This window comes from Saccopteryx bilineata, chromosome 10 (assembly GCF_036850765.1).
Source record: "Saccopteryx bilineata isolate mSacBil1 chromosome 10, mSacBil1_pri_phased_curated, whole genome shotgun sequence".
In the NCBI taxonomy this organism is placed as follows: Eukaryota; Metazoa; Chordata; class Mammalia; order Chiroptera; family Emballonuridae; genus Saccopteryx; species Saccopteryx bilineata.
In genome coordinates, this window is record NC_089499.1 from 49,655,251 (window position 1) to 49,682,212 (window position 26,962).

Here is a 26,962-nt window from a genome sequence, read left to right on the forward strand (position 1 = left end):
TTCCGGCATTGGTGTGAGGCTTCTGTGTGTATACTTTCTCTGAGTGTGTATTCATGTGCTATAAGTATGCATGCATGGGCATACTCTGGAAGCTTCTCTGCTCATGTGTCTCAGCAAGTGTGAGCTTTCCTAAATGGGTTCCAGGTGTTGTGGGCTGAGGAGAGCGCCAAGTCAATGAAGGTGCCCCCCCAAACCCCAATGCCAGCTGGATTCTACAGTCTCTGTGTCCTTGCCTGTCACTTCCCCAAAACAGGCAACTGTTAGAGGGACATGAGCACCAGCTTTAAAATCAGGAAGGCCAGATTCAGATATCAGCTCTGCCACTGACTGGCTTGATGAATGACTCCAGTCTGTTTTCTGATCTGTAAAATGGAGACAGCACTTCCTAGTTCCCTGTGAGGTAATGCTTGTGAAAGGGCTTTGTTCGTTATGGAGATGCTGAAGGAGTGATTTCCCTTCCCACTCCATTTTCAAAGGCTTGACCCTCTCCAGATGCTGGAACTGGAGGTGGCTCTGCATCTCTTATGTGCTGCCATGGCAACAACCACTGCCTCCTGTTCAAATGTCAGCAGTGCAGGATGGAGTTCTGTCGCCCCCTCACTGCTGGGCCCAGGGTGGCAGGTCAGGGTAGAGGAGCAGGCTCTCTGGCAGTCGCTTCGCTTCCTAAGTGGGTCAGGGAAGGATTCAAGGAGAATCTGTTATCTGTCTTTGCTGCTTCTGCTCTCCTCCTTTGTCTTGCCCTCTCTAATGGCAGCTCAGTTTGGTGCTGGAGCAGTATCTTAAAACTTAGCCAACCTCAAAATCACCCAGGCAGTTTTGAAAAATCCAGACCCCTGTGTCTCATCCCAGAAAATCTGATTCTGTTGGTCTGAGCTGGGTACTGGGCACTCACATTTTTAATATTCTCCCCAGGAACCACACCTGAAAGAACCCTGTGCCCTTAGTACAGGACCTGGCATAACCCGCTGGCATATCTTGCTGGTCCCCAGAACATAGCCATTCACTCATTCATTCATTTATCCACTTATTCATTCATTTATCCATTCATTCACTTAGTCATCAGTGTATTTGCTCTCTCATTCAATCATTCATCCATCCACTCACACTTAAAAGAACCATTTCCTCATTTATTTGCTTATTTATGTAAACACACATTTATTAATGTCTTAAGCTCTGGTAGAGGGAAGATAATTAAGTATCTAACCCCTGTGGCCCTGCAGGAAGTTCTGGAGCAGTGTTTTTCAGACTGTAGCAAAATGAATTTAATCCATTTTGACTAGCATGTTTTAGAAAATGAAACAGAATAGACTATAATAGAAAATATTACTGTGCATAGCAGGTAGCGCAGGAAATCAGAGTTTGGGAAACTTTTGCATCTGATGTGCTTTTAAGCGTGGGCATTGGATTTCAATGTGAAATGCATTTTCTGGTAGGGGTATGGAGGCATGGAAACAAATGTCAATGGTGCATGCTGGTGCTAGAGTGGGGATGTGCTGGGGGCACTCACAGAGCTCAGTCCCTCTGCCAGAGTGGCAGTGGGGAAGCTTCACATAGAAGGCAACATTTCAGCCAGATCTTGAACCATGAGCAGGAGTTTCCTCACTGAAAAATAAGGAATGGCCCTGGCCGGTTGGCTCAGCGGTAGAGCGTCGGCCTAGCGTGCGGAGGACCCGGGTTCGATTCCCGGCCAGGGCACACAGGAGAAGCGCCCATTTGCTTCTCCACCCCTCCACCGCGCTTTCCTCTCTGTCTCTCTCGTCCCCTCCCGCAGCCAAGGCTCCATTGGAGCAAAGATGGCCCGGGCGCTGGGGATGGCTCTGTGGCCTCTGCCCCAGGCGCTAGAGTGGCTCTGGTAGCAACATGGCGACGCCCAGGATGGGCAGAGCATCGCCCCCTGGTGGGCAGAGCGTCGCCCCTGGTGGGCGTGCCGGGTGGATCCCGGTCGGGCGCATGCGGGAGTCTGTCTGACTGTCTCTCCCTGTTTCCAGCTTCAGAAAAATGGAAAAAAAAAAAATAATAAGGAATGGAATTGCCGGGAGAAAGAACAGTATGTGCAAAAGCGCAGAGGCATGAAAAAGCAGAGAGAAGAGCCAGACAACCAGTGGGCCTGTATGGCTAGAAATGGTGGGAAAGGAGGCTGGAGAGTCAGAGGAGAATGGGTCCCAAAGGGCCTTGAAGGCCAGAGAAAGTGCTTGGGTTTTACTATGACATTGTCTGGAGAGAAAGTAGGGAAGTGTCATGATCAGAGTGAACATTTGGAGAGACCACACCTGCAAGACGATGGGAGACTGTGGCTATTACATAGTGAGCAACAGCGGTAAATGGAGCCAGGTAAGTGGAGTTTGTGGTTGGGGCTGAGAGATAAGGGTACACTTGAGAAATGTTTTAGGATAGGGGTCCCCAAACTATGGCCCTTGGGCTGCATGCGGCCCCTGAGGCCATTTATCGGCCCCCCGCCACACTTCTGGAAAGGGCACTTCTTTCACTGGTGGTCAGTGAGAGGAGCACTGTCTGTGGCGTGGCTGCAAAGTGCAGCCTGGCTCACGTACAGTACTACTTCCGGTGACACGGGATGCACGCGTCATGGCTCCGGAAGCGCGTCATATCACTTGTTACGGCTAGTAGTGACAAATATGGAACCAGACATTGACCATCTCAGCCTAAAGCAGGCCCATAGTTCCCATTGAAATACTGGCCAGTTTGTTGATTTAAATTTACTTGTTCTTTATTTTAAATATTGTATTTGTTCCCATTTTGTTTTTTTACTTTAAAATAAGATCTGTGCAGTGTGCATAGGGATTTGTTCATAGTTCTTTTTATGGTCTGGCCCTCCAACGGTCTGAGGGACAGTGAACTGGCCCCCTGTGTAAAAAGTTTGGGGACCCCTGTTTTAGGAGGTAAAAGTATAGGAAATGGTGACTGGACATGGGAGGAGGCATTGGGAAGAGTTCACAATGAGGCCTGGGTTCCTGATGTGAAAAGCTGGATAGTTGGAAAAACTATTTACTAAAATAGGGACCCTTGATTTGCCTCTTGGTAAAGGTCTTCACCTGATTTTAGCACAGCCTGTCGCTCTGGGTTGGAGGTAGTTACCCATAATTCCAAATGGGAGGGGCAGGTTTTATACCTTAATAATTAAATACAAATTAAGCCAGTAATAGAGGCTCGCTGTGGGAATAATAAGAATAGCAGTGTGGTACCCATTGTTAATTCAATACCCCCTATTCTGAGAACCTGGAGGACCACACTTCCCCTCCTTCTCTGTGATGAGTGATTTTATGTATCAACTTGATTGGACTATGGGCTGCCTGAATGTCTGACTGATTAAACATTATTTCCGAGTGTGTCTGCGAAGGTGTTTCTGGAAGAAATCAGCATTTGAATCTGTACTGAATAAAAGGACTGCCCTTCCCAATGCAGCTAGGCATCAGCCAATCTGTTAAGGGTCTGAACAGAACACAAAGGCAGAGGAAGGGAGAATCTTTCTGCCTAGCCCTAACCGCTTGAGCTGGGGCCTTGTTTTCCTGCCCTTGGACTCAGACTTACACCATCTCCTGGCTCTCAGGCCTTTGGACTCAGACTACAACTATACCATCTGGCCTCCTGAGTCTCCAGCTTGCAGACGGCAGACTGTGGGACTTCTCAGCCTCCATAACAGCATGAGCCAATTCCTATATTAAATCTCTTTATATAGAGAGACATAGATATAGGTATGGGTTTAGATAGATATAGATATCTATATATTTCCTACTGATTCTGTTTCTCTGGAGAACCCTGACTTATGATTACACCCTTGAAGTTGGACATAGGGCCTGTAACTAATTCTGTGAGAGGCAGTGATGTATGTCATTTCTAATCAGGAGCATCCAGTTGCTACAGCTGCTGCTCAATCTTTCACCCCTCCCTTCCCCTGGCTTGGTGAACTCTGAACTCGTATGTCAAAACATCAGCATCATAAATTGGTAGCACCTTAATCAGCTGGATCTCTAAGTGGAGGGCCTTCACCTGGACCTATCTTTTGTTGGACATGTAATTTGAGCCAGATATGATTCTTGGTTGCTTTAAGCCACTGAGATGTGGAGTTATTTGATATCCAGCATAACCTAGGGCCTAGGCCAGTGGTCAGCAAACTCATTAGTCAACAGAGCCAAATATCAACAGTACACGATTGGAATTTCTTTTGAGAGCTAAATTTTTTAAACTTAAACTATATAGGTAGGTACATTCCTTATCGATGTAGTGCCCACATGTAGTATTTTGTGGAAGAGCCACACTCAAGAAGCCAAAGAGCCACATGTGGCTTGCGAGCCGTGGTTTGCCGACCAGGGGCCTAGGCCATTCTGACTGTATAAAAAGCCACCAGTAATTAAGCATATACTATGTGCCAGGTTCCTTCCTTATGGAATAGCTAGAAGGACCATGTTACTAGATAAGATGCATGACACTCCATTGTTGAGAACCTTCTTAGCTTCCCATCCCATTCAGAGTGAAAGCCCTTCTCTTTCCACTGTGACCTGGAAAGCCCTCCTTGTCTGGTACCCTGCTCTGACCTCCTCTACTACCACTCTCCTAGCTTCCTCCACTCCAGTCCTACCAGTCTTCATGCTGTTTCTTCAGCACACCAAGAACATTCCCACCTCAGGGCCTTTGCACTTGCTTCCTTCTGCCTGGAATGTTAGTTTCATTGTGGTTTGCCATCTCACCTCCTTTGCTCAAACATCACTTTTTCAGCAAGGTGTTCCTTGGCATCTAACTTGATTATTTAAATGTTTAACCCCCTGATGACAGACTTCCCAACTGCCTTCTCTGCTTTACTGTTTTTCTTTATCATCTTTGCCTGATTGAATACATACTTATTTCTCTGTTTATGCTCTATCTCCCCACTGGAATGGGGTCTCCCCAAGGGCAGAGAATTTTGTAGGCTTTCATTCCCGCTGAATCCCCAGGCCTGGCACATAAAAGTTCTTGGATAATTCATCTGAATAGGTGACTACATGAGCTCCTTGAATCTTTCCCACAGCCTGTGAGGAAGGGATTGTTAGCCTCGTCTTCAGAGGAGAAAGCAGAGGCTAAGCATCTGGCCCGAGGTCACACAGTAGTAAGTGACTCACAGGGCTGATGTTCTACAGCTGGCCCGTCTGTCTCATAGGCACCGCGATAACAATACTGTGGAGGATTTTCATCTTTTTCTGAAGTGCTGGACAGGCTAGTAGCACTTCAGGCAGGTTCTACTAAGTCCCTTTTCAAAGACTGGCATAGACTGATCTGAGAGGGGCTAGGGCTCTGGGCTCGTACTGCAGGGGTGGCTGGGGCAAACAGCAGCGCCACCTACTGGTCACACGAATCCTTTTGCGTTTCTTGGTGAGGCCTGGTAGCTGGGAGGAAGTGTTAGGCTCACACCCTGGGACTTAGCCTTGAGGGCCTCAGAGAGCCTACAGGGCATGAGCTGAGAGACTCCATCATTCCTGCACTTATTCACAGCCTGCTTAAGAGCTCCAGGGCTAGGATCCAACAGACCTGGATTTAATTCCTGGCTGGACCCCTTTCGAGCTGTGCAACCTGAGCAACACCCCTGAACCTCGGATGCCTCATCTGTAAAAAAGAGATAATCTTAGAACCCACCTCAGGGATGTGGTGAAGATCAAGCTGGTACTGCCCAAATGCCGTGACTTCAGAGAGACCTACCCTCAATTACACTCCTCTAAAAGAGCTCCGTCATCTCTAGCCAAGATATTCATCATCCTTTTGCTTTGCCTTAAGTTTTCTTGATAGCATATAACACCATCTGACACTTTAATAATTCTTATTTACTGTTTTTCCCACAAAATTTCAGCTCCATCACAGTAGGGACTTTGCTCGTGCCATAACCCCAAAGACTTCAGCTATGCTAGGTGCATCACAGGGCTTCAAAATATTTGAGTTCACACATACTTTTTACAATGATTAACAGGTACAAATTATGCCTGACTATTATTATCATGATTATGCATTTAGTAATTCACTTATGCATTTATTCATTTGCTTACTTCTTAGTTGATTTACTCACATATATTTTTTTAATGTGATAAAACATACATAAAAATAATTTATTGTTTTTTCCATTTTCAAGTGCGCAGTTCTAATACATTAAGTACATTCACATTGTTGTGCACCCATCACTGCTATCCATCTCCAGAACCTTGTCGTTTTCCTCAACTGAAACTCTGTGCCCATTATGCCCCAATTTCCCATTCACCCTCTTTGTCCAGGGCCTGGAAACCACCATCCTACTTTCTTTCTCTATGATGTGACTGCTCTAGGGACCTCATATGCTATAAGTAGAATTATACAGTGTTTATCTTTTTGTCACATATATTTCTTGAACCCCTAGTACATGCATAGCGAGTAGTTCTCGTAGTGCTAAAGTGAGAATTGAATGAGATCAATGCAGGTAAAGCACCCAACACAGGGTGAGTCACAGAAGAGCCCAAAATGTCCCAGTACCCTGCACATCCTCTCGGAGCCATGAGGTGAGGTGATGGTCCCACTCTGGGCAGGGAATTCTCAAACTCCTGTCTGTATTTCCTTCAGTGCTGCTGTGTCCCTCACAGAAACCAGGTGGCAGCCTTGTGCCATGGAGCAACCTTTGCCAGCCTAGGGGGGAGAGAGAGAGAGAGAGAGAGAGAGAGAGAGAGAGATATGCTGGGGGAAGAGGGAGTCCGTCTAGAGGTTCAGGGACAGCAGGAAGTGATTAAGAAGAAAGCTCCTTGGGATGGGACACAGGGGCCTCAGTCCTTCTGGGTTTGAATCCTGTGCGGGCAGTAAGACCCCCAACAAAAAGAGGGAATGGGCTTCATGCTGCAGGAAAAAGAGTCAGGGGTTGGTACTGGGCCACATGTGGGCTCAGGTCCATCTCAGCCACTTTTCTGCTGTGTGTCGCCTCTTCACCTCTCTGAGCCTCTACTTCAGCATCTGTAAAATGGGTCTTCTGATAAACCCCTAGCAGGGTTGTAGGGAAGAGTAAGTGAAAAGGAGACTGAAGCTTTGGGAACACAGCAAGCACTCGTGTTTTGTTGGCGTTTACTGGTGTTGATTATTAACAGAGGCAAGAGAAGTACATAACCAGGAGGTGAGTGGAATCTTTATTCCTCCTCATGCTATTCACGAAAGGTCATTTTAATTCTTATTTAATAAGTTTCCACTACAGCGTACTAAGTTCTTACTATTGCCAGATGTTAAGCCAGGTCCTTGGCAAACCCCAGGAGGTCAGCAGGTATCCTGGTCCACTTTGCAGCCTATGGGTCTGGGGTCCTCTTCCAGCCTGAGGCTTGGCACCCGGTGCTTCCGCACGCTCTCCTATCTTCCAAGCAGTAGCGGCTAAGCAGGGTTGTTGTGTTTCCATGTTCCAGATTCCTCCCTGACCGCAGAAAATAGCTTTTATTGTCCACAAAAAGCCTGATATAAGAAGCCAGACACAAAAGGTCACATACTGTATGATTCCATGACATGTCCAGAAAAGATACATTTTTTTTAGTTGTTAGTGGCTAGCAGCGGCCGGGGGAGGGGAGGATGGATGCTTAATGAGGTTTTGTTTGGGGGGGGTGTGAAATGATTTGGAACTACATAGAGGTGATAGTTGGACAGCATTATGAATGTACTAAACGCCACCAAATTTTTTACTTAAAAATAGTTACATTTATGTTATGTGAATTTCATCTCAATTTTTAAAAAAATTCTGATTTAAGAATATGTAACCATTGTTGTAACCATTAAAGATAAAAGCTGAGGGCAGGCAGAATGGCCTTCCAAACCTTAAAGTCCAAAATTGGAGCTTTTCTCCCTTTCATGCCAGGGGAAGGACCAGCACCTTCCCTCTGTCTGTCTATGTGTCCACGAGCCTTGGCAATCACTCATCTACCCATCCATTCACCCACTCACCCACTAGCTAGATCATAATACAGTATGTCTACTCTCCTATTACTCACCCACCAATATATCATTTCCTCTCTCCTCTCACTTACTTGTCTATTTACCCATTCATCTGTCCCACTATCCATCTATCCATCCACTCATTCACCCACTTATTCATCCATCCATCCATCCATCCATCCATCCGTCCATCCAATTATTTATCTATTTTTCCATTCACCTATCTACTCGTTCACTCACTTATCCACCCATCTATCTGACTATCTATCCATCCATTCATCCTTCTATCCATCCAACTATTTAACATCTACTCTGTTTCAAGCATCATAATTTCAATAATAAACAGCTCCAACTTGGTTTGTATCTTCAAGGAGTTACCTAAATACAAAAGGAAATAACACAGTTTCAAGTAATTACAACAGAGTATGATAAATGGTTTAAAAAAAAAAAAGGAGCCCTGGCTGGTTGGCTCAGCGGTAGAGCGTCGGCCTGGCGTGCAGGGGACCTGGGTTCGATTCCCGGCCAGGGCACATAGGAGAAGCGCCCATCTGCTTCTCCACCCCCTCCCCCTCCTTCCTCTCTGTCTCTCTCTTCCCCTCCCGCAGCCGAGGCTCCATTGGAGCAAAGATGGCCCGGGCGCTGGGGATGGCTCCTTGGCCTCTGCCCCAGGCGCTAGAGTGGCTCTGGTCGCGGCAGAGTGACACCCCGGAGGGGCAGAGCATCGCCCCCTGGTGGGCAGAGCATCTCCCCCTGGTGGGCATGCTGGGTGGATCCCGGTCGGGTGCATGCGGGAGTCTGTCTGACTGTCTCTCCCCATTTCCAGCTTCAGAAAAATACAAAAAAAAAAAAAGGAAAGCTTAGGAGGTTGTAGAAATCCTCAGCGGGGAAAGCTAACTCAGTTTAGAGTTAGGGGAGTATTGGGGAGGATTTCTTCAAGGAAGTGATGTATAAAGTTTAGCAGTTGTGGTGAGGGCAGAGGGAATAGGTAGGCAGCTTCTTGCAGAGGAAACTGCGTGGTCATATGCAGAGGTGAGAAAACATGGCACAAAGCAATGTTCAGAGTGATCAGAATTGAGTGGTTGAAGTGTGTGTGTGGGGGGGGGCAGAGTCCAGAAAGGATGGAAGAGGGATGCCAGTCCCAGACCAGATGGACAGGAGCTTCAGGGTCATGACAAAGAGTTTGGATGCCCTTGGAGGGTTTTAGTCTACATGGACAAGACCAGATCAGATCTGCATTTTGGACAGATCCCTCAGCTGCAGAGTAGAGGTTGGATTTGAGGAAGCAGGAGGGTGGGGACAGGGGAGAGCCATCTTTGTGGTCCCGGCTCCAATGGAAGTGACAAGATGGAGATGGCCCACGTGACGGGTGTTCTTACTCACCTCCTCACATCCCTAGCTGCCTCAGCAAGGCCACCCTTACTGCTCCTTTAAGCCCAGCCTGCTGGGATCTTATGCCATGGGGGCTTCATGCTTCATCCCTCCCCATTATGTGGTGGTAACCTGGTTCAAGGGGTCTGCCTCTGGCTGCCATGTGCACTCTGGGCTGCGGTGAGGGGCAGGGAATGAAGAGGGGAGAAGGAGCCCCTTCCAGGGGTGGGGTCCAGGACCCATTGGAGACAGGTCCTTCTCCAAGTGCCCCTCCCATGTCCACCTCCATCTCACAACCCTTCACAGAGATGGTATTACACCACCTCTTACTCTATTGCAGACCTGGACAGGGACAGGGATTCTATTTCATAGACTAGGCAATGAAGGCACAGAGAAACCAAATGACTTCCCCAAAACAATGCACCTAGAAAGCAGCCACACTAAGGCTTGAACAGAAGTCTCCCTGACCCATCAGCCTCCTGCTCTTGCAACTCTGACAACCACCTTCTTAATATTCATTGTCTTTTAAAAAAATTGCTACAAACTACTATTCATGCTTACATTTTCACATCTACACATTCACGCAGAAACAGAATAAAATGGTGGCTGTGCATATGGGCTATGGAGCCCTAGGGCCTGGATTTGAATCCTGTTCCTCTCCTTACTAGGTGAGCTCTGTAACCTGGGGAGTTACTTAGCTTTTCTGTGCCTCTGTGTTTGCATCTGTCAAGAGGAATAATGAAAAAAATTAGAGGGATAATGAAAGTGATTACCACATGGGCTATTGAGATGGATCAATGAGTTAACCTGTATAAATGTAAAATAATTTAATAACAGCTAACATTTATTGCCAGAAGGAAAAGGGGGTGGAGGGAGGGGAGTGGGAAGAGGGGAAAATGGAGTGGAAAGTGACTTTGCATGGGGCTTGGTGGACACGATGTGGTGGGTAGAGGGAGTTATATTGAGTGGGACACTTGAAACCATGTCATCACAATAAATTAAAAAGAAAAATTAAAAAGAAAACAGCTAATATTTATTGAGTGTGGGCCATGTACCAGGCACTGTTCTTACATTTCACACATGTTTACTAATTTAATTCTAACAACAGTCCTGTGAGATAGTCTTGAGATACTATCCCTGTTTTACAGGTGAGGAAACTGAGGCCCAGAAAGGCTGTGTTCCAACATCTGCACTCTTTCTATGCACCTCATGGTCATTGTAGCCATCATCATCACTGTCACCATCATCACCTCCCCTCATCTGAGCCTCCAACTCTGGGTCCAGGAAGGGGATGTGTCACTTCACTCGGGAGAAGTGACAGTGTTGAACAGAAAACCTGAGAAGCCAGGCTGGCTCCTCAAGTGGAGCAAGAGAGAATGGGAGAGGAAGTAAGAAAGCCTGGAGACTCAGAGCTCTCCTTGGGCCACACCCGGAGCCTGCTCCCAGCTAGGTTTACACATGCTGTCTCCCTACGTTTCCTACACTCTTAATAGTACTGGTAATGACCGCATCTCAGGGGATGGGCCAAGGGGGTCTTCGCTTCTAATAACTGGTGCCGTTGGAGATTAGCGGCCTTTCTCAATGCCATTCGGATGCCTGAAGCTTACAGGAGACTAAGTGGAAATGCAGGAGCAGGAGGGTAGCTCCCTTCTCCCCGCCACCCCACTCCTCTGGCATCACCCGCCTGCCCTGCCCTGCCTGGCCCTTTTCTCTCAAGGATACCTCCGTGGCCAACCTTAAATTTCTTCAGAGAGCAGTTTAGAGCCACCCTGATCCTCACTTTAATTAAAAGGAACTGTCCTCCCGGTGTTTTGGGGCTGATTTGTCTTTTCCTCCCCGGAATATTTGCTCAGCCTCTGAGCTAGAGCCTGGTGCCTGATTAATTGAAAGTTCCAGATGAGCAAGGACACGACTCCCTTGGGAGGAAACAGGAGAAACACAAGCTGGTGTTGGCCTGTGCTCGTCCTGTGGGAGGGAGCAGCCATGCCCCAGGCTGGTGGGCAGAAGGAGGGCCGTGGTCTGGGGTGCCACTCCCACATCCCAGCAGGTGCTGGCCTGTGCTCGTCCTGTGGGAGGGAGCAGCCATGCCCCAGGCTGGTGGGCAGAAGGAGGGCTGTGGTCTGGGGTGCCACTCCCCACATCACAAGCTGGTGCTGGCCCGTGCTCGTCCTGTGGGAGGGAGCAGCCATGCCCCAGGCTGGTGGGCAGAAGGAGGGCCGTGGTCTGGGGTGCCACTCCCACATCCCAGCAGGCCTCCTCCAGCTGCTGTGGACCCCGTGGAAGCCCCAGTTGCCAACTTACCCAATTTCTAAATAACTCATGTGCTTACTTTCCGTAGAGAAATAACAAACTTGAATAAAATGAAGGTCCCAGAATGCTTCAGTCCTCCTGCCAGCTGGAGATAATCATTGCTCACATTTGGGTGTGTACAGCCTTCCAGAACTTTCTGGACACTTTGCATAAGTAAACAATTTTATTGCCTTTCCCCCTTGATTATGTAAGTGATAGATGTTCACTGTAAAAAGCTTGGGGAACAGTTTCCAAAGCATACAAACATTTTAAACTGTCTACTCATAATATTATACCAAAAGACTATGTACAGAGGAGTAGAGAATGGAAGTGTGGGCCTGAGTGCGGGCTCTGGAGTTGGACAGGCCTGGCCTTGGTGAGGAATTTAATTTCTTGTGCCTTAGTGGTCCCATCTGAATGGGAATCATGCAATAGGGACTATCTCAGAGCTATTATGAGGTTAGACCATTGACTATCCTGCATAGCCCTACTCAATACATTTAACCAATATTGCACGGAGTAAATTCTTGAGAAGATGTCCTTCCAGGTATATAATAATAGAATACAATACAACAGAACAAAACACAATACCACACAATACAACACAATACACTACTATGCAATACAATATTAATGATACTATGTATTTATAATTTTGAATCCTATTCATTTTTACTCATTGAATTTTGGGCACTTTTAGAAAAATGAGATTTACTTTTCTTTTATACTGTCAGTTTTAGTAGCTGGGTCATGATTTATGTGCTGAGACTGCATTGTTTATCCCACAGGCCTACTGTTGACCTTTTAGGTGAAGGCCTTTCTTTTGCTGTTATTGCTATGTATAATGGTGCAATAAAAACTTTTGAATACAAATTTTGGCAGCATTTCTCAGTATTTTCTGAAAAAGAGATTCCTAGAGTGGAATTGGTAAGTCAGAAAAATCTTCTAACTATATTTTATTACCAAATTATGTCCAGAAAGTTTTTTAAAAATAAGATTAGGCATCTGTCCTACCTCTAAGAATGAGTTTGTTTCCCTGCATTCTTGCAAATACCCCTCAGATGGTTTTTTTGGGTTTTTTTTCCTGGTTGCTTTGGATACTAGGTGAAAAGATGGGTATTTTGGTATTTTTTAAAATATATTATTTATTTATTTATTTGTGACAGAGATAGAGAGAGGGACAGATAGGAACAGACAGACAGGAAGGGAGAGAGATGAGAAGTATCAACTCCTCCTTGCGGCATTGTAGTTGCTCATCGATAGCTTTCTCTTATGTTCCTTGACCAGGGGGGCTACAGCAGACTGAGTGACCCCTTGCTCAAGCCAGCAACCTTGGGCTCAAGCTGGTGAGCCTTGCTCAAACCAGATGAACCCACACTCAAGCTGGCAAGCTCAGGGTTTACAAACCTGGGTCCTCTGCATCCCAGTCCGATGCCCTATTCACTGCGCCACCCCCTGGTCAGGCTATTTTGGTATTTGGTAGTTGAGAAAGCAGGTTTCTTGTCTCGCTGCTTTTCTGGTTTCTCATCTATAAAACAGGGATAAAACTAATACTTATTTCACAGGGCTGTTGTGAAGATTATATGAGTTAATATAAAACTTTCAGAGCCCTTGTTATCAATGCCAAGTAAAACTCAGCAAGTGTTACTATCTTGGTTGCTATTGCCTAATTCCCCGCATAATCAGCAGGGTGGGTAGGGTGGGGTGGGGTGGGGGCACTGTTTTCAGATTAAAACAACGCTCTAACTGTGTAGATCTCTTGTCCTCTTTGTCTTCAATTTCTTTTTTTGTTTTTTGTTTTTTTGTTTTGTTTTGTTTTGTGGGGGTTTTTTTTGTATTTTTCTGAAGCTGGAAATGGGGAGAGACAGTCAGACTCCCGTATGCGCCCGACCGGGATCCACCCGGCACGCCCACCAGGGGCGATGCTCTGCCCACCAGGGGGCGATGCTCTGCCCATCCTGGGCGTCGCCATGTTGCGACCAGAGCCACTCTAGCGCCTGAGGCAGAGGCCACAGAGCCATCCCCAGCGCCCAGGCCATCTTGGCTCCAATGGAGCCTTGGCTGCGGGAGGGGAAGAGAGAGACAGAAAGGAAGGAGGGAGGGGTGGAGAAGCAAATGGGCGCTTCTCCTGTGTGCCCTGTCCGGGAATCGAACCCGGGTCCCCCGCACGCCAGGCCGATGCTCTACCGCTGAGCCAACCGGCCAGGGCCTGTCTTCAATTTCTTAACCTGTCAGTGGGGCAGAGAAGGCCTGTCTTACCTGCCTGTGAAGGATGCTAAGAGAACTGGATGAGGATTTGCCTCAAGAGAGTTGGGCATGTGTGAAGGTTTACAGTCTCTCTTCTTGCTTGATGGGTCTCAGAATCCATAGAATGGCCCTGACAGTCCAGGAAGTTTTCCTGGATGGTGAGTACCAAAACCAAGACTTGGAAGAGAAATTGGAGTTAGCCAGCTGGATGTAGCCCAAGGCTGCCTGACATCTGAACAGTATCAGGGCATCGTGCTGAGGAAGAAGGGGAAAATGGCAGTTGGTTTAACAGCCAACTATGTCTTTCATGATGTCTTCAAAGAACACCTTGACAGGTGGGAAAATGGGCTTGGCGGAACCCAAGCATCCCCTGAGGAAGGGAACATCCCAGGTGGCTGTCAGCCAGGAGCCTCCAGTTGGCTGTCTTGCCTCATTTGCTTCCGGTTATGTTCCCCGTGGGTCTTGGCAGGCCCTGGAGACTCAAGAAGCAAGGGATAGAACCACTTCTCCCATTAGGGTATGAGGGAAGTGGGGAGCAGGAAGCCCGGCCAGCCCTTGCCTCTCCCCAGTCCCCAGTGAGTTGGAGCTGAGCTGCCACCAGTGAACTTCCATCCCTAGGGTTTCAACTTTGGGGAGCTAGTGCCAATTTGGAAGGGGATAGGGCTGAGTTAAGATGCCTGCCCTCTAATTCACAGCAGTGCTCAATTAATATTCCATTAAATCAGTTTTGAAAAGGATTTGATCCTGGATTTTGAGCAAATTACTGATACTCCTCTGGCCTCAAGTTCCTTATTTATATTTATAAATGGGAAAGTAAAGAAAAAGGAGAAAATTTAGTAAAGGAATCTCTGTCCATCCTTATGGCACTTGCTTTCCCCAGACCAGCAAGCACTATCTGTAACCCCTCCCATCCTTCTCCTTTCTCAGCAAAGGGCTAGAAAGAACACTTCTAGAGCCCTGGACCTCCAGTGCACCCCACACACACACACACACACAGCCAGTAGCCATAGCAGCATCGAAACTTGTTAGAAATGCAGGTGACCATGACCCATTCCTGACTCCTGGATCAGTGATGACCACGCTCGTTTGAGAAACACTGATCCTTCCAGGTGGCACGGACGGTGTTGGTGCAGGGACCACACTCTGAGAACTACTCAACCCTGGCTGCGTGTTAGAATCGCCAGGGACTTTGAAAACCCTGAAGCCTCAGTCTTCCCGCTACAGACTCCAAGTTAGTGGATCTGAGATGGGTCCACTGGCATATTTCCAAAGCTCCCAGAAAGTTCCTACATGGAGCCAGGGTTGAAAATCATTACTTTCAACATTTTGGAGGAAATGTTCTCTCACTTTTTTATGTATTCATCCTTTTAATTGTTTGTGTTTATATTTATTTGTTTATATTTGTTGGTTTCTTTCTGCTAGGAATGCTGTTTAATCTGTTTTCTGGCATTCTTACTGCTTCATGCATCTACGCATTTCAATCAGCACATGGTTATGGAGCCTTGACAGTGTGACAAGCAGGTGTTTGGTGCTGGGGAAACAGTGTGAGCAGAATGGTCCCTGTCCTCATGGGACTGACAGTCTGGCTGGAGAATGGAAGTGGGAAGAGATGAGAATGCAGTGCATTTGTGCCCAGCCAAGCAGGTCTGGCAGCCTCCCGAGCATGGGAGGAAAGGGGCCTGGCTCAGGAAAGGGGCCTGGTGAGAAGGACACTCCAGAGGGCTCTTGAAGTATGAGCAGAAGTTTACAAAACAGAGTTGGGGTTGGGGGGAGAGGGTGTACTTGGCAGAGGGCTGGCTCGAACAAAACCAGAGATGAGAACAGGCAGCAAGTGTGCAGAGAACAAGGAACAGCTGGATGTGGCTGGAGGTGGGAGACCTGGTCAGACAGGACCCTGCAGGGTACAGTGAGGAGTTGAACTTGATCCTCAGCACAGCAGGAAGCTGTTGGAGGGTTTTCAGCAGGTCAGTCTTATGACCTGACTTCTCCTTTAGAAAGAGCTCTCCTGCTATATGGAGAACAGGTAAAAAGGTCTAGAGTGAAAGCCAGCAACTAGTTAGGAGGCCACTGCAGCCACCAGGTAAACCATGATGGTGGCCTGGGTGGGGGAGGGGACGAGGAGAGGCTCTGAGTTGAGTTATATACGAAGGGGCGAACCTCCAGGTGAAGGCCCCACATCAAGAGCTAGTGGTGGTCTGGGTGGGAGAGCTGGGGGGCTTCTGGCTGAGGCTGAGAGGGTGCAAACAGCCTAGCTGGCTCTCAAGCCCCAGATGGGCCAGCTGCGGGGCCACAGGACCACTATTAGTCTCATTGGAGGCTGCTTCCTTGCTTTAAATAAAGTCTAATGAGGCCATGATTTTGTTGAAAAGCTTCAGCTTAAAAATACTCTAAGTGCAAGGGCCATTTTTTAAAATGAATGCTTTAATGGATCAGGACTCGGCCATTAGAAAAATATTTTTCTTGGGTTGAGGGTTAGGCAACAGCAAGGAAAAGAGAGCAAATGGTTATCTTCAAGCAGCCAGTGTCCCAAGTCCTTTCTCCTGTGGACCAGGTCAGCAAGCATCTGCTGCCAGGAGAATCATAGAATAAGCCCTTCCCAGGTGTGCAGCCACCTGTCATCTTCCTTTCATCTCTGTCAAGGTGGGGGCCTCTGCTTGCACACCTCTAGGAATGAGGAGCTCCCCTCCTATCTAGGCAGCTTGTTTTGTTATTGGATAGTCCTGACTCTGAGACCATGCTTCCTTTGGTTGAACTGGGATCTGTCTCCTGGAGTTCCCCTCACACCCCTAAACACACACCTTTGGCCCCTTCGAGATCATAGAACACTCCGTACATTCTGCCTTATTCATTCATTTATTTATGCATTCATTCACTAAGTGGTTTTTTAAAGCAAGTCACTCATTTCTCTCTAAGCATCAGTTTTTCATCCATAAGATGAGAGTAATCAGACCTAGCTCAGGGCTTGATAGGTACTAATGAAACAGAGGTTAACTTAGTTAACTCGTGTGTATTGTAAAGTACAGGGTCTCGGGAACAGGAAATCAAAGGTGGCATGTGGCAAACATCGTACCAGGATTGGAAGCACAGGACAAATGAGACCCAGCAGACATCCCCTCCCAGCCCCATGGGGCTCACTGACCAGTGAGGGCAACAGTGCTGTGACAGGGAGCTCTGGGAGCATGGGGCACCCAGCGCAGCCTGGACAGTGGTGATGCTGAAGGGCTTCAAGGAGGGAACACTGCAGCTGAGACCTGAAGGAGGAGTTTTCCCGAAGAAGAGGGGCTATCAAGGGCTAGGAGTGTGTGAGTGAGCGGCTGTCCTGGTCCAGGCCAAAGCCAGTGTCTCCTTCTCCCCACCTCCCTCATCCCTGCAGGCATCTCCATCCCCAACACTCTGTATGGGCTCTCAGTGGAGGACCGTGACACCAGGCTCTTCCTAGATTGTGTGTTTAAACCATTTCAGACTTAGAAGTTTCAGAATTAGTATAATCTGTATACCCCTAACCCAGACTTCTCAAGTATTACCTGCTTTATCACTCTCTTTCTCTCTCACTCTACACACACACACACACACACACACACACACACATGTGTATATTATTATTTTTCCTCAATTATTTAAGAATAGGTTATAGACATAATGTCCCTTTACCCCTAAATATTTCAGCATGCATTTTCCAAAAGCAAGGACATTCTCTTACAGAACCACAGTGGATTGATCAAAATCAGGAAATTAACACTGATACAATACTGTATAATTATCTAATCTACATATCTTATTCAAATTTCACTTATTGTTCCACTAATGCCCTTTACAACAAAAGAAAAGCAAACTCTTTTTCTGGCCCAGAATCTAATTCAGGATTATCCATTGCATTCAGTTGTCATGTCTGTCACCATAACTAGAACATTCTCCAATCTTTGCCTTTTATGACCTTGACATTTTTCAAGAGCATAGGCTGGTTGTTTTATAAAATGTTCCCAAATTTGGGCTTCTGGATTGTCTTAAAATGTTTCTTGGTGTGATCAGCGGCAAAATTTCCCCATGAGAAAGGGTTGGGCTGCTTTGCAGAAGGCCACTCCTGGGCCCCAGCCCGGACTTTCTGTATCAGGATGGGGGGTGGGCCTCGGAATCAGCTCTACGTCTGACAACTTGCGAATTCTCAGGGGCATTGCGGTCTAAAGCTATCTTCTGAAGAGTCAGTTAAGGTTCTTTTGTTCCCTGGGCCTCTGGGCTGGGCCACGTGGGTACTTTGTCCTGTATCTCTCCCCTTGAGCCCCTCACAGACTCACTGGGTCAGTGTAAGGCGTTACTCCAGATTGTCCTCAGAAGAGACAGGGGACAATCTCAGGCTCCAGCAGAAAGGGGGCAGAAGCCCCTGACATCCACACCATGGAATTGTCTGGATCTCCCTCTGGTCTGAACTCCGCCTGGCCTGAGACCGTTGCCCATGCCCTGTGTCTCTGTCCATAGAGGCGACTGTGGTGTCCAGTCCCATGACTTACAGCGTGTGCGCTTGGGGGAGCTGTTTTCCCTCTCTGAGCACCAAGATCTCACCTGTAAGTAGAAATAATAACCCCCACCTTTGGGCAGATTGGTGGTGGAGAGTAACAGCATTGCATGAGAAAGTGCCTGGCAGGTAGAAGGCATTCGGGAAATGTGGCATCCTTCCCTTGCCCCTGCATTCCTGTGACTCGACCTGCTGTGGAGAGCAGCCACCGGCAGCCTCCAGCTGCAGCGCCTTCAGGGTCTGCCATGGTGTTTGAACAAGTCCGTACTCTCCCTGGCAGCCCCGGTCAGGGACTGAGCATTTCTTCAGTGTGAGACTCCTCTAATGACAGTCATTGCACTGGGGCTGTCCACTGGTCTGGCTGACCCTGTCCCAGCACTGCCTGCAGCCTTAGGCTCTTCTTACCCCAGCTTGCTTTCCTCCCCCTCTCCTTGCACTGGTGCTGGCGTCACAGCAGAGGGCTGAGTATCCCCCCACCTGCTCCTGCCCTTTCTCCCCTGTCATTTAAAGGCAGTCACCCAAGCAAAGCTATCTGGCTTTTCATTCTGTCTTGGTGTCTGCTTCTTTTCAGACCTGAACTGACCCAAACTTCAAAGAAAATACCAACAAATCCCCTCAAAAACATCCGGTGGAACCTCGTGAACACATCACTGGAGCCCCTGGCTTCTCCTTGGATGATGTGATTATTAGAGTTGTCCACCGTAGCTGGCCTCGCCACATGTCCTCAGGAACACTTTTTAGTCCAAGAAGACTGTCCTCCCAAAGCAAGATATGTATAGTCCTTAATTATATGTGCATTGTAATGAGGTGATCTTGTTGGTAAATTGTCCTCCTCCACATTGGCAAGCTCATGTGGCTTTGTACTTTCTAAAAAATACAGCTTATTATGTATTTTCCATGATAAAAGGCAATGCTGTGTCTTTGGTCTAGACAAGAGGTGATAGATACGCACAAGAATAAAAACGGGAAGGGGCCCGAGGAGGTGCAGCTGGGGCACTAACCTGAGGATCAGCCACACCCTGTGGGCTATTGGGAGGGGCCATGAGAAAACACTTGGCACATGGTTGGCACCTCCTTCTTATCTAATGGGGCTTTAATAAGTGCTCATCAGCATTATCACTGTGTTACTGACACTACTGGGTGGCTTCTCTACATGGCCCTGACAGCTTGGTGAGCCTGAGTTGTGACCCAGGGGAGTTTCTGAGAGGACCATGAAAGGGACGGTTTGTCAGGACAGAGAGAGGAGACACAAAATAAATACAAAAAGACCAGGAACACATGGAAAACAGAAAAGACCAGCATTAGTGAAATTCAAAGAAATATAAGCTCAGTTATTAAGATATCTTTGGTTGTGACATTGGAAATGATTTTTTTCTTTTTTTTTTTTTTTTTTCATTTTTCTGAAGCTGGAAACAGGGAGAGACAGTCAGACAGACTCCCGCATGCGCCCGACCGGGATCCACCCGGCACGCCCACCAGGGGCGGTGCTCTGCCCCCCAGGGGGCGATGCTCTGCCCATCCTGGGCGTCGCCATATTGCGACCAGAGCCACTCTAGCGCCTGAGGCAGAGGCCACAGAGCCATCCCCAGCGCCCGGGCCATCTTTGCTCCAATGGAGCCTTGGCTGCCGGAGGGGAAGAGAGAGACAGAGAGGAAAGCGCGGCGGAGGGGTGGAGAAGCAAATGGACGCTTCTCCTGTGTGCCCTGGCCGGAAATCGAACCCGGGTCCTCAGCACGCTAGGCCGACGCTCTACCGCTGAGCCAACCGGCCAGGGCCTGGAAATGATTTTTGAAAATAACAAGACCTGGTTGGAGAAAAGTCATGGGGGAATTATCACCATTGATGGTTCGGGTGTGAAATGAAAATGGACATAACTTACTTGGAAGACAATTTAGCCCTGGGCGTGAGTGCCCTTAAACGCACGTAAGCCTCAAAATTCATTCAGCAGTCCCACTGCTGCAAGCTCATCTGAAAAGAGAGATGTGCACACATTTGAGCTTCAAACCATGAGCCACGTTTTGTGATCTTTTCTATTAACTTGACCCCCTGGGTTGTGGTCACCATGCTTCCTCAAAGCAATCTTCATGGCTTTGACTTTAGAGAGGAGAAATGCAAAGTCTGCAACCAAGTATTTCATGAGCTGTAGGAGACAGAGATACCACCGAGCCCTGGACCAGTGAAGGTCCTTGGAGAGACCCGTAGGATGTCTGGAGCCTCTTTTTTCATAGGACATGGAACCCAGAGGAATCACGTAATTACTCACTGCCAGGGTGAGCTGGGTTCCTAAAATGCCACATTGCTTTATTTTTGTCTGAAGTCATATCAGCTCAATGCTGTCACCCTGGATACCTCATGCTAATCAGGAGCTCTAATTAGCAGCCACATCTGATTAATAAAAAAGAGGACTTATTATTAAGTGACAGTTTGATAAAAAAAAAATCCTTCAAAACACAGGGCTCTGGGTGAGGGATGACCCTAATTAAAAATATTCTTTTGCCTGACGAGGCAGTGGTGCAGTGGATAGAGCGTCAGACTGGGATGTGGAGGACCCAGGTTCGAGACCCCGAGGTTGCCAGCTTGAGTGTGGACTCATTGGGTTTGACCAAGGCTCACCAGCTGGAGCCCAAGGTTGCTGGCTTGAGCAAGGGGTCACTTGGTCTGCTGTAGCCCCCTGGAAAAAGGCACATATGAGAAATCAATCAATGAACAAATAAGGAACCACAACGAAGAATTGATGTTTCTCATCTCTCTCCCTTCCTGTCTGTCACTATCTGTCCCTATCTGTCCCTCTCTCTGACTTTCTCTGTCTCTGCCACAAAAAAAAGAAAGAAAGAAAGAAAGAAAGAAACATGTGAGCATTAAAGTAAAAAAAGAAAAGTGCTTCCCTTCTAAGGGAAGCACTGCTATAATAAACTTGGTGTTTGGTGCATGCTCATTTTGGGTCAGGCACTGTGCTATGTGCTTTCCTTGTTTTAACTCATTTCACTTTAACCACAATTTTGTGAGGAAACTGAGGCAGCAAGAGTTTTAACTAACATGTTCAGAGATGTATGGAGGGAGAGTGAGCAAAAGAGCCAGAACTCATGTCCAGGGCTGTCTGATCCCAAAGCCAGGCACCTTGATGGCTGTTACCATTTCATTCCCTGTCCATATTCATTCATTCGTTAGTTCATTCATTCATGTCTTTACTGAGCTCCTACTGTGCGTCCAGCATTTAGGACACAGCAGTGAATCAGAAAGTCTTTGTTCTTCCAGAGCTTCTGTTATACTGGAGGGGCAGACAAACTAATAAACATATGAATGGTGAAAATAAGAAAAAAAGCATTAGGGGATAGATAGAGATGGAGAAAGTGTTATTGTAGGTAGGGCAGTCAGGGAAGGCCTCTTGGAGGAAATGACATTTGAACAGAGACCTGAATGAAGGGGAAAGAGCCGGGCTGAGGCTATCTAGAGGAAGAGCCACAGGCAGAACATGTCCCTGGTTCGCCCAATACAAGAACTGTGATTTGTTTTGGTTTTTTTATTTTGTCAAATCAAGCCTGAGTGAGTTTGGGCGTCTCATTGTGTCAGGTCTGTCTGGCAAGTAGAGGTGCTCAAAAGTGATTCCAGGAGACATAAAACTCAGTACAACGTCTGATTCAAGATCAGACAAAAGTTGCTATAAAGGGCATTATCAGGACAATTAGAGAAATTAGACATGGTCTATAGCAGGGGTCCCCAAACTTTTTACACAGGGGGCCAGTTCACTGTCCCTCAGACTGTTGGAGGGCCGGACTATAAAAAAAAACTATGAAGAAATCCCTATGCACAGTGCACATATCTTATTTTAAAGTAAAAAAACAAAACGGGAACAAATACCATATTTAAAATAAGAACAAGTAAATTTAAATCAACAAACTGACCAGTATTTCAATGGAAACTATGGGCCTGCTTTTGGCTAATGAGATGGTCAATGTGCTCCTCTCACTGACCACCAATGAAAGAGGTGCCCCTTCCGGAAGTGTGGCGGGGGCCGGATAAATGGCCTCAGGGGGCCGCATGCGGCCCACGGGCCGTAGTTTGGGGACCCCTGGTCCATAGATTAGATCATTGTATTATAACTGAAATTTTCTGCATTTGATAAATGTCCTTTTTCCTAGAGGAGATATGTTCATGTTTTAAGAGAAGCAGTGTCCAAGTGTCAGTAACTTACTCACAAATGGGTTAGAAAAATCATCATCATCATCATATTATTATTATTATTGTTGTTATGTTTGTGTGTGGGAGAAGGGAGTTGTATTGTTCTACTTGGTTAAGCTAAAGGGCATTTCTCAGAACCTCCTTCTCTGTTCTGGTTCTGGATTAGAGTTGGCCAAAAGCAACATTTGCCCAAGATTTGGAAAGCAGAAGTAAAGCAGGAGCCATTACTCTCTGAAGGTCTTCAAGGTCAGAGGCAGTGAGATACCTGTGGGCTCCCAGAGGTGTGGGAGAGGTCTAGCTTGTTCTTGTTCTCCCTTACACGGTGTCCTACTGACCAGTGGCTCCAGGTCATCTGCCAGACATCCAGAGGTGGAAGCTATGCAGAGGCAATACCCTTCCCAAGACTTTCCCCATGGCCCACTACTTTATTTGAAGGTTATAGTTCACAAGGTAAATGTTCAAAAAGCAGGAAAAAGACTATTTAAAGGACTAAAAATAAGGCTTTTCCTTCCTTCTATGGTCTTTCTCTCAATTGGCCATGGTGTTTTTTAAATACAGTCCTAAGTAAAGAAAAAAAAACGTAAAATCTAAATCTTTAACGTAAATTTTACTGTTCACTTTTATAGTATGCAAATGTATTTAATTTGTATGTGAATTATACAATATGTATTTTGAAGCTTGTACATGTTATGCATTTCATTCTTGGCAGAACTGTAGAAGCCTGCACAAAACAGTTGTTTTTGTATCCCTTCTTTGATATGCACACATGCTGCCAATACTATCTTCAGCTTGCTGATAAGGAAAAGAAAGTATGGGTTAGCATCTTTCTCTTTCCTTCTATGCAATCATTTTCAGTGTAAGTAGTTGGCTTTCATAGGGAAGTAACTTGAGTAGGAAAGACCATGATGACGGTTCCTTGGGTGATGGGTGTTTCTTAGAACACCGTTGCCTTCCTTCTGCTTTGGAACCAAGTTCTAGTTCAAGTAGTGCAAGGCCTGTGAGGGCTCTCCGAGCCCCTGCTCACTCAGTTGTAGGCATAACACACTTACCTTGTGCTGGCTTTGAGTCTCACTCAACTCCCACACATTGTAGGTCCACTGGAATTCTGTGTTCGTGGGACATTGAGAATATAGCAAGGAACTGTGGGGACACACACACATTGCCCACACCTCTTCTACGCAAGTTGGTTAGTGACTTAGCACTGACCGCCAACTCTCTCTTTCAGGTCCTTACTTTCGAACTTCTACCTCAGTTACATAAGGTCTTCTTCCTGTAATAAACCCCTCAGGCTCTAATACTCCTGTGGTTATGCTTTCCAGACTGAACTCAGACTGACAGTATCATCACCAAGTTGACAAATGGTGAATTCAGGTGTCCACTGAACCATTCTTATAACTTCTCTGTGGAATTCAAATTTTTCTAAAAAGATTTTAAAAAAACTAAAACAATTTAAAAATAATAGTATTTTGAGGAATGAATGAATGAATGAATGAGTGTCCTTGTTAACCAAATGTGTTCCTATTTACCCCTGGTTTTAGACCTTTATTTAGTTGATCACATTAAAGTTTTTTTTAGAACATTAATATACCTCCCTTATGTAGCTCAGTCATTTTTTATCCACACATTACAAGTCCAAATCTCTGTGTGTGTGTGTCAGGGAAAAATATTCTATGTGTTGGTCTGATTAAAGAGGTTATTGTGCCCACACCCCAAAGAACTGAAGGTCTGATGTTGTATATCATAGAACCTTTATTATTTTTGCTCTAAATTCTTAGACATGTACATAATGTCCGTGCTCTAGTTATGACACCATTTATAGACATTTAAAATGCATCTTCATTTATAAATATTTTACATTTGGTCCATAGAACAGATAATTTTACTAAATACTGTATTTTTTAAAACAGGCTCTGTATATAGTTTGAATATGTTTATATTACATATATTTTTTTATATAGAGATAGATTTACTTGGTGTTCTGAGAATAAATCCTTATTGCAAAAAAGAAAAGCATATATGATAATACAATATCTTTTTCCTCCAGGGCAAATACCAAAAAAAGTTACACATATTCACAGTTCTCACAGTAATTGTAAATTGTACAAACATAATATTGTGCTATATAAGTAGGTTTGGATGGAAATCAGTTAGGGGATTTCTTGCCAAACATCTCACTTAGATTTGCTTACAAACATGAAATACACTGCATTTGTTTTAAAAAGACTTGGTCTTACTTTCACATTGAAGAGTAAAGAGAAAGTCTGAAGTCTTCCTGCCCTTATTCTAAAAGAAGTCACACAGGATGTGGGGGTGAGGCCGTGAGACACAGTGAAGGGTTCCTTTCAGTCTAAATCCTATAATATAACAACACATATGCAGTTTGATCATGGATTCACCAGTTGGCATTCGGGATGCCTTAGCAATGAGACTATTTTACAGATGACCTCAGGAAAAGGTTTTAGATTTCCTACACAATATCAAACAAGACCTTATATACCACATGTGAGGATGAGTGTACGCGTGTGTGCATTTATATGTGTACAAGTACTTTTTGTTTTCTCTACAATAATGTGCTTAATATTCTGAGGGTAATACCTTATTGCAAGAACTGGTATGCTGGTCACTGGTCACTTTCAGATGAGAATGACAAGAGATTAAAAAACCCACAGTCACAGTTATTTATCATAGTTATTAAGGACTAGTTGTAAAACAGTTTGTGAGCTGACTAGCTAAGGAGCTATAGGGCACAACAGACAATTTGCTACATGGGAACCCATCTTCCTGGCAAATGAGAAATGTTGAGTTACTGGGACTTGCAAGGAGCTGTCTTCACCCGATTTGCCAATTTGCCAACCACCATGGAGCCCCTTCCAGGAAGAAACAAAAACCACTTCCCAGCGAAGCAGTTTTACTCTTGGAAGCACTTTGGGGGGGAGGGGGCTGCTTTAACACTAGCTTCTTAGTTAGTGGCTGGGTGGATTTTAGTGGCAGTGAGGGGAATCCCACTGAGGAACTTCAGAGGTGAGAAGCAGCAGCTTTGAATGGGGTGGCAGTGAGGGAGATAGTCTGAAAAGGATAACTGGATCCATTCTGACTCAGGGACAGGACTTCACTTTGATGTCCTCTGCAACTGCTCTGTGCTCTGTGCAGCTGGGCATCCTAAGAGAAACCGGAGCTTTGATTAGGGAACTTTCCCAGCAGGATCTTAGGTTCCCCAGAGCAGTGATACAAGAATTAACTGTGCTGTGGCAGTGTTCCCACCAGCGCGGCCAGGTGCTATCAGAACAGCCTGGAGAGGAGGGGCAGGAAAGCTTGAACACAGACGCTCACTCGGCCGGCAGCAGGGGAACAGGACATGGTGCAGATTGCTTGAGAACAGCTCTGGGAATGCTGACCGAGGTCCTTGGGGCTTGTTTGAAAGTCAAGCTGCCTCAGGAAGGAGAAAACCAAAAAAATGAAAGAGCTCCGCTGGCTCCCTGGTACTTAAGAGTGAGCTCTCCCTAGAAATCTGTTATACAAAATGCCCTTTTCATGTGTGCAGAGCAGCGTTCCGACAGTAATGAACTCCTGCAAAGTCCAAGGTAACAGTCGTGGGTTTCGGCAGTTAGGAGAACAGTCAGGAAAATAACTAGCAGCCAGGAGGGGGCAGCCTCACCACGTCACCGCTGGTGGGATAAAAAGGATCCACCATGGCAGTCACAAATGCCGACTGCTTGATGCTTGTGAGGCCCGGGTTAAAAAGGTCACTGGCCTGTGGGTGCCAGAGCCACAAGTTTCTTTGCCCAAGGTAGGACCCACCAGGGGTGAGACTGTCCCCCACCTCCCTTCTCCGTGTGGTGATGGTGTCTGGACTCGCCACTCGAGGTAGGTTGAGATAGACGGTATCTTCAGACATCAAGTGGTGGTCACGCTCAGCCAGGTTGAGGGGTGAGAGTGTTAGGTTGGTGAGCTGCCCTGCACCCCTAGATGTAGGCCTCTTTGCTGGCCGAGCTGCTGGCCTGGGGCTGCTCTGGACCATTCTCTGGGCGAACAATGTCTTCACTGGGCTGGATCATAACCTGAATGCGCTGTGGGCACCGGGAAGAATGTGGGTTGAGATGGAAGGAAAAAGGTCCCTCCATTGCCCCACCTTTTCAAGTCTATTCTGTCTGCTCTGCCTTCAAACTCTGCTCACGTCTGCACATCCTCTACACCCTCCGATGTTCCCATGCACACCTCTTCTCATTTGGGTTAGAGCAATAACTACTCACTGGACCTCCACATCCATTCTTGACTATCATTCCTTTTGTTCTATACTCTACTCAGCAGTTGGAGGGGTGATGTTGCATCCCTCCTCAGGATGCAACAATAGCTCCTCCCATTTCACCAAAGTCCTACGAAGCCCCATATGATCTGGCTTCTGTCATCTCAGACCTCCATCCTCTGTTTATACCCTCCCTTACTTCACTCCAGTCATGCTTG

General features: G+C 46.6%; 1 protein-coding gene across 1 annotated transcript in view; it reads right to left on the reverse strand.

Moving 5' to 3' along the window:
- Positions 1-24,269: 24,269 nt before the first annotated feature.
- Positions 24,270-26,962, reverse strand: part of SLC6A1 (solute carrier family 6 member 1) — a 43,243-nt gene continuing 40,550 nt past the window's right edge. The window contains exon 16 of the mRNA XM_066245023.1: positions 24,270-26,568. Within this exon, the coding sequence (XP_066101120.1) occupies positions 26,464-26,568 (105 nt within the window). The 3' untranslated portion in view covers positions 24,270-26,463. The remainder of the gene's footprint in view (positions 26,569-26,962) is intronic.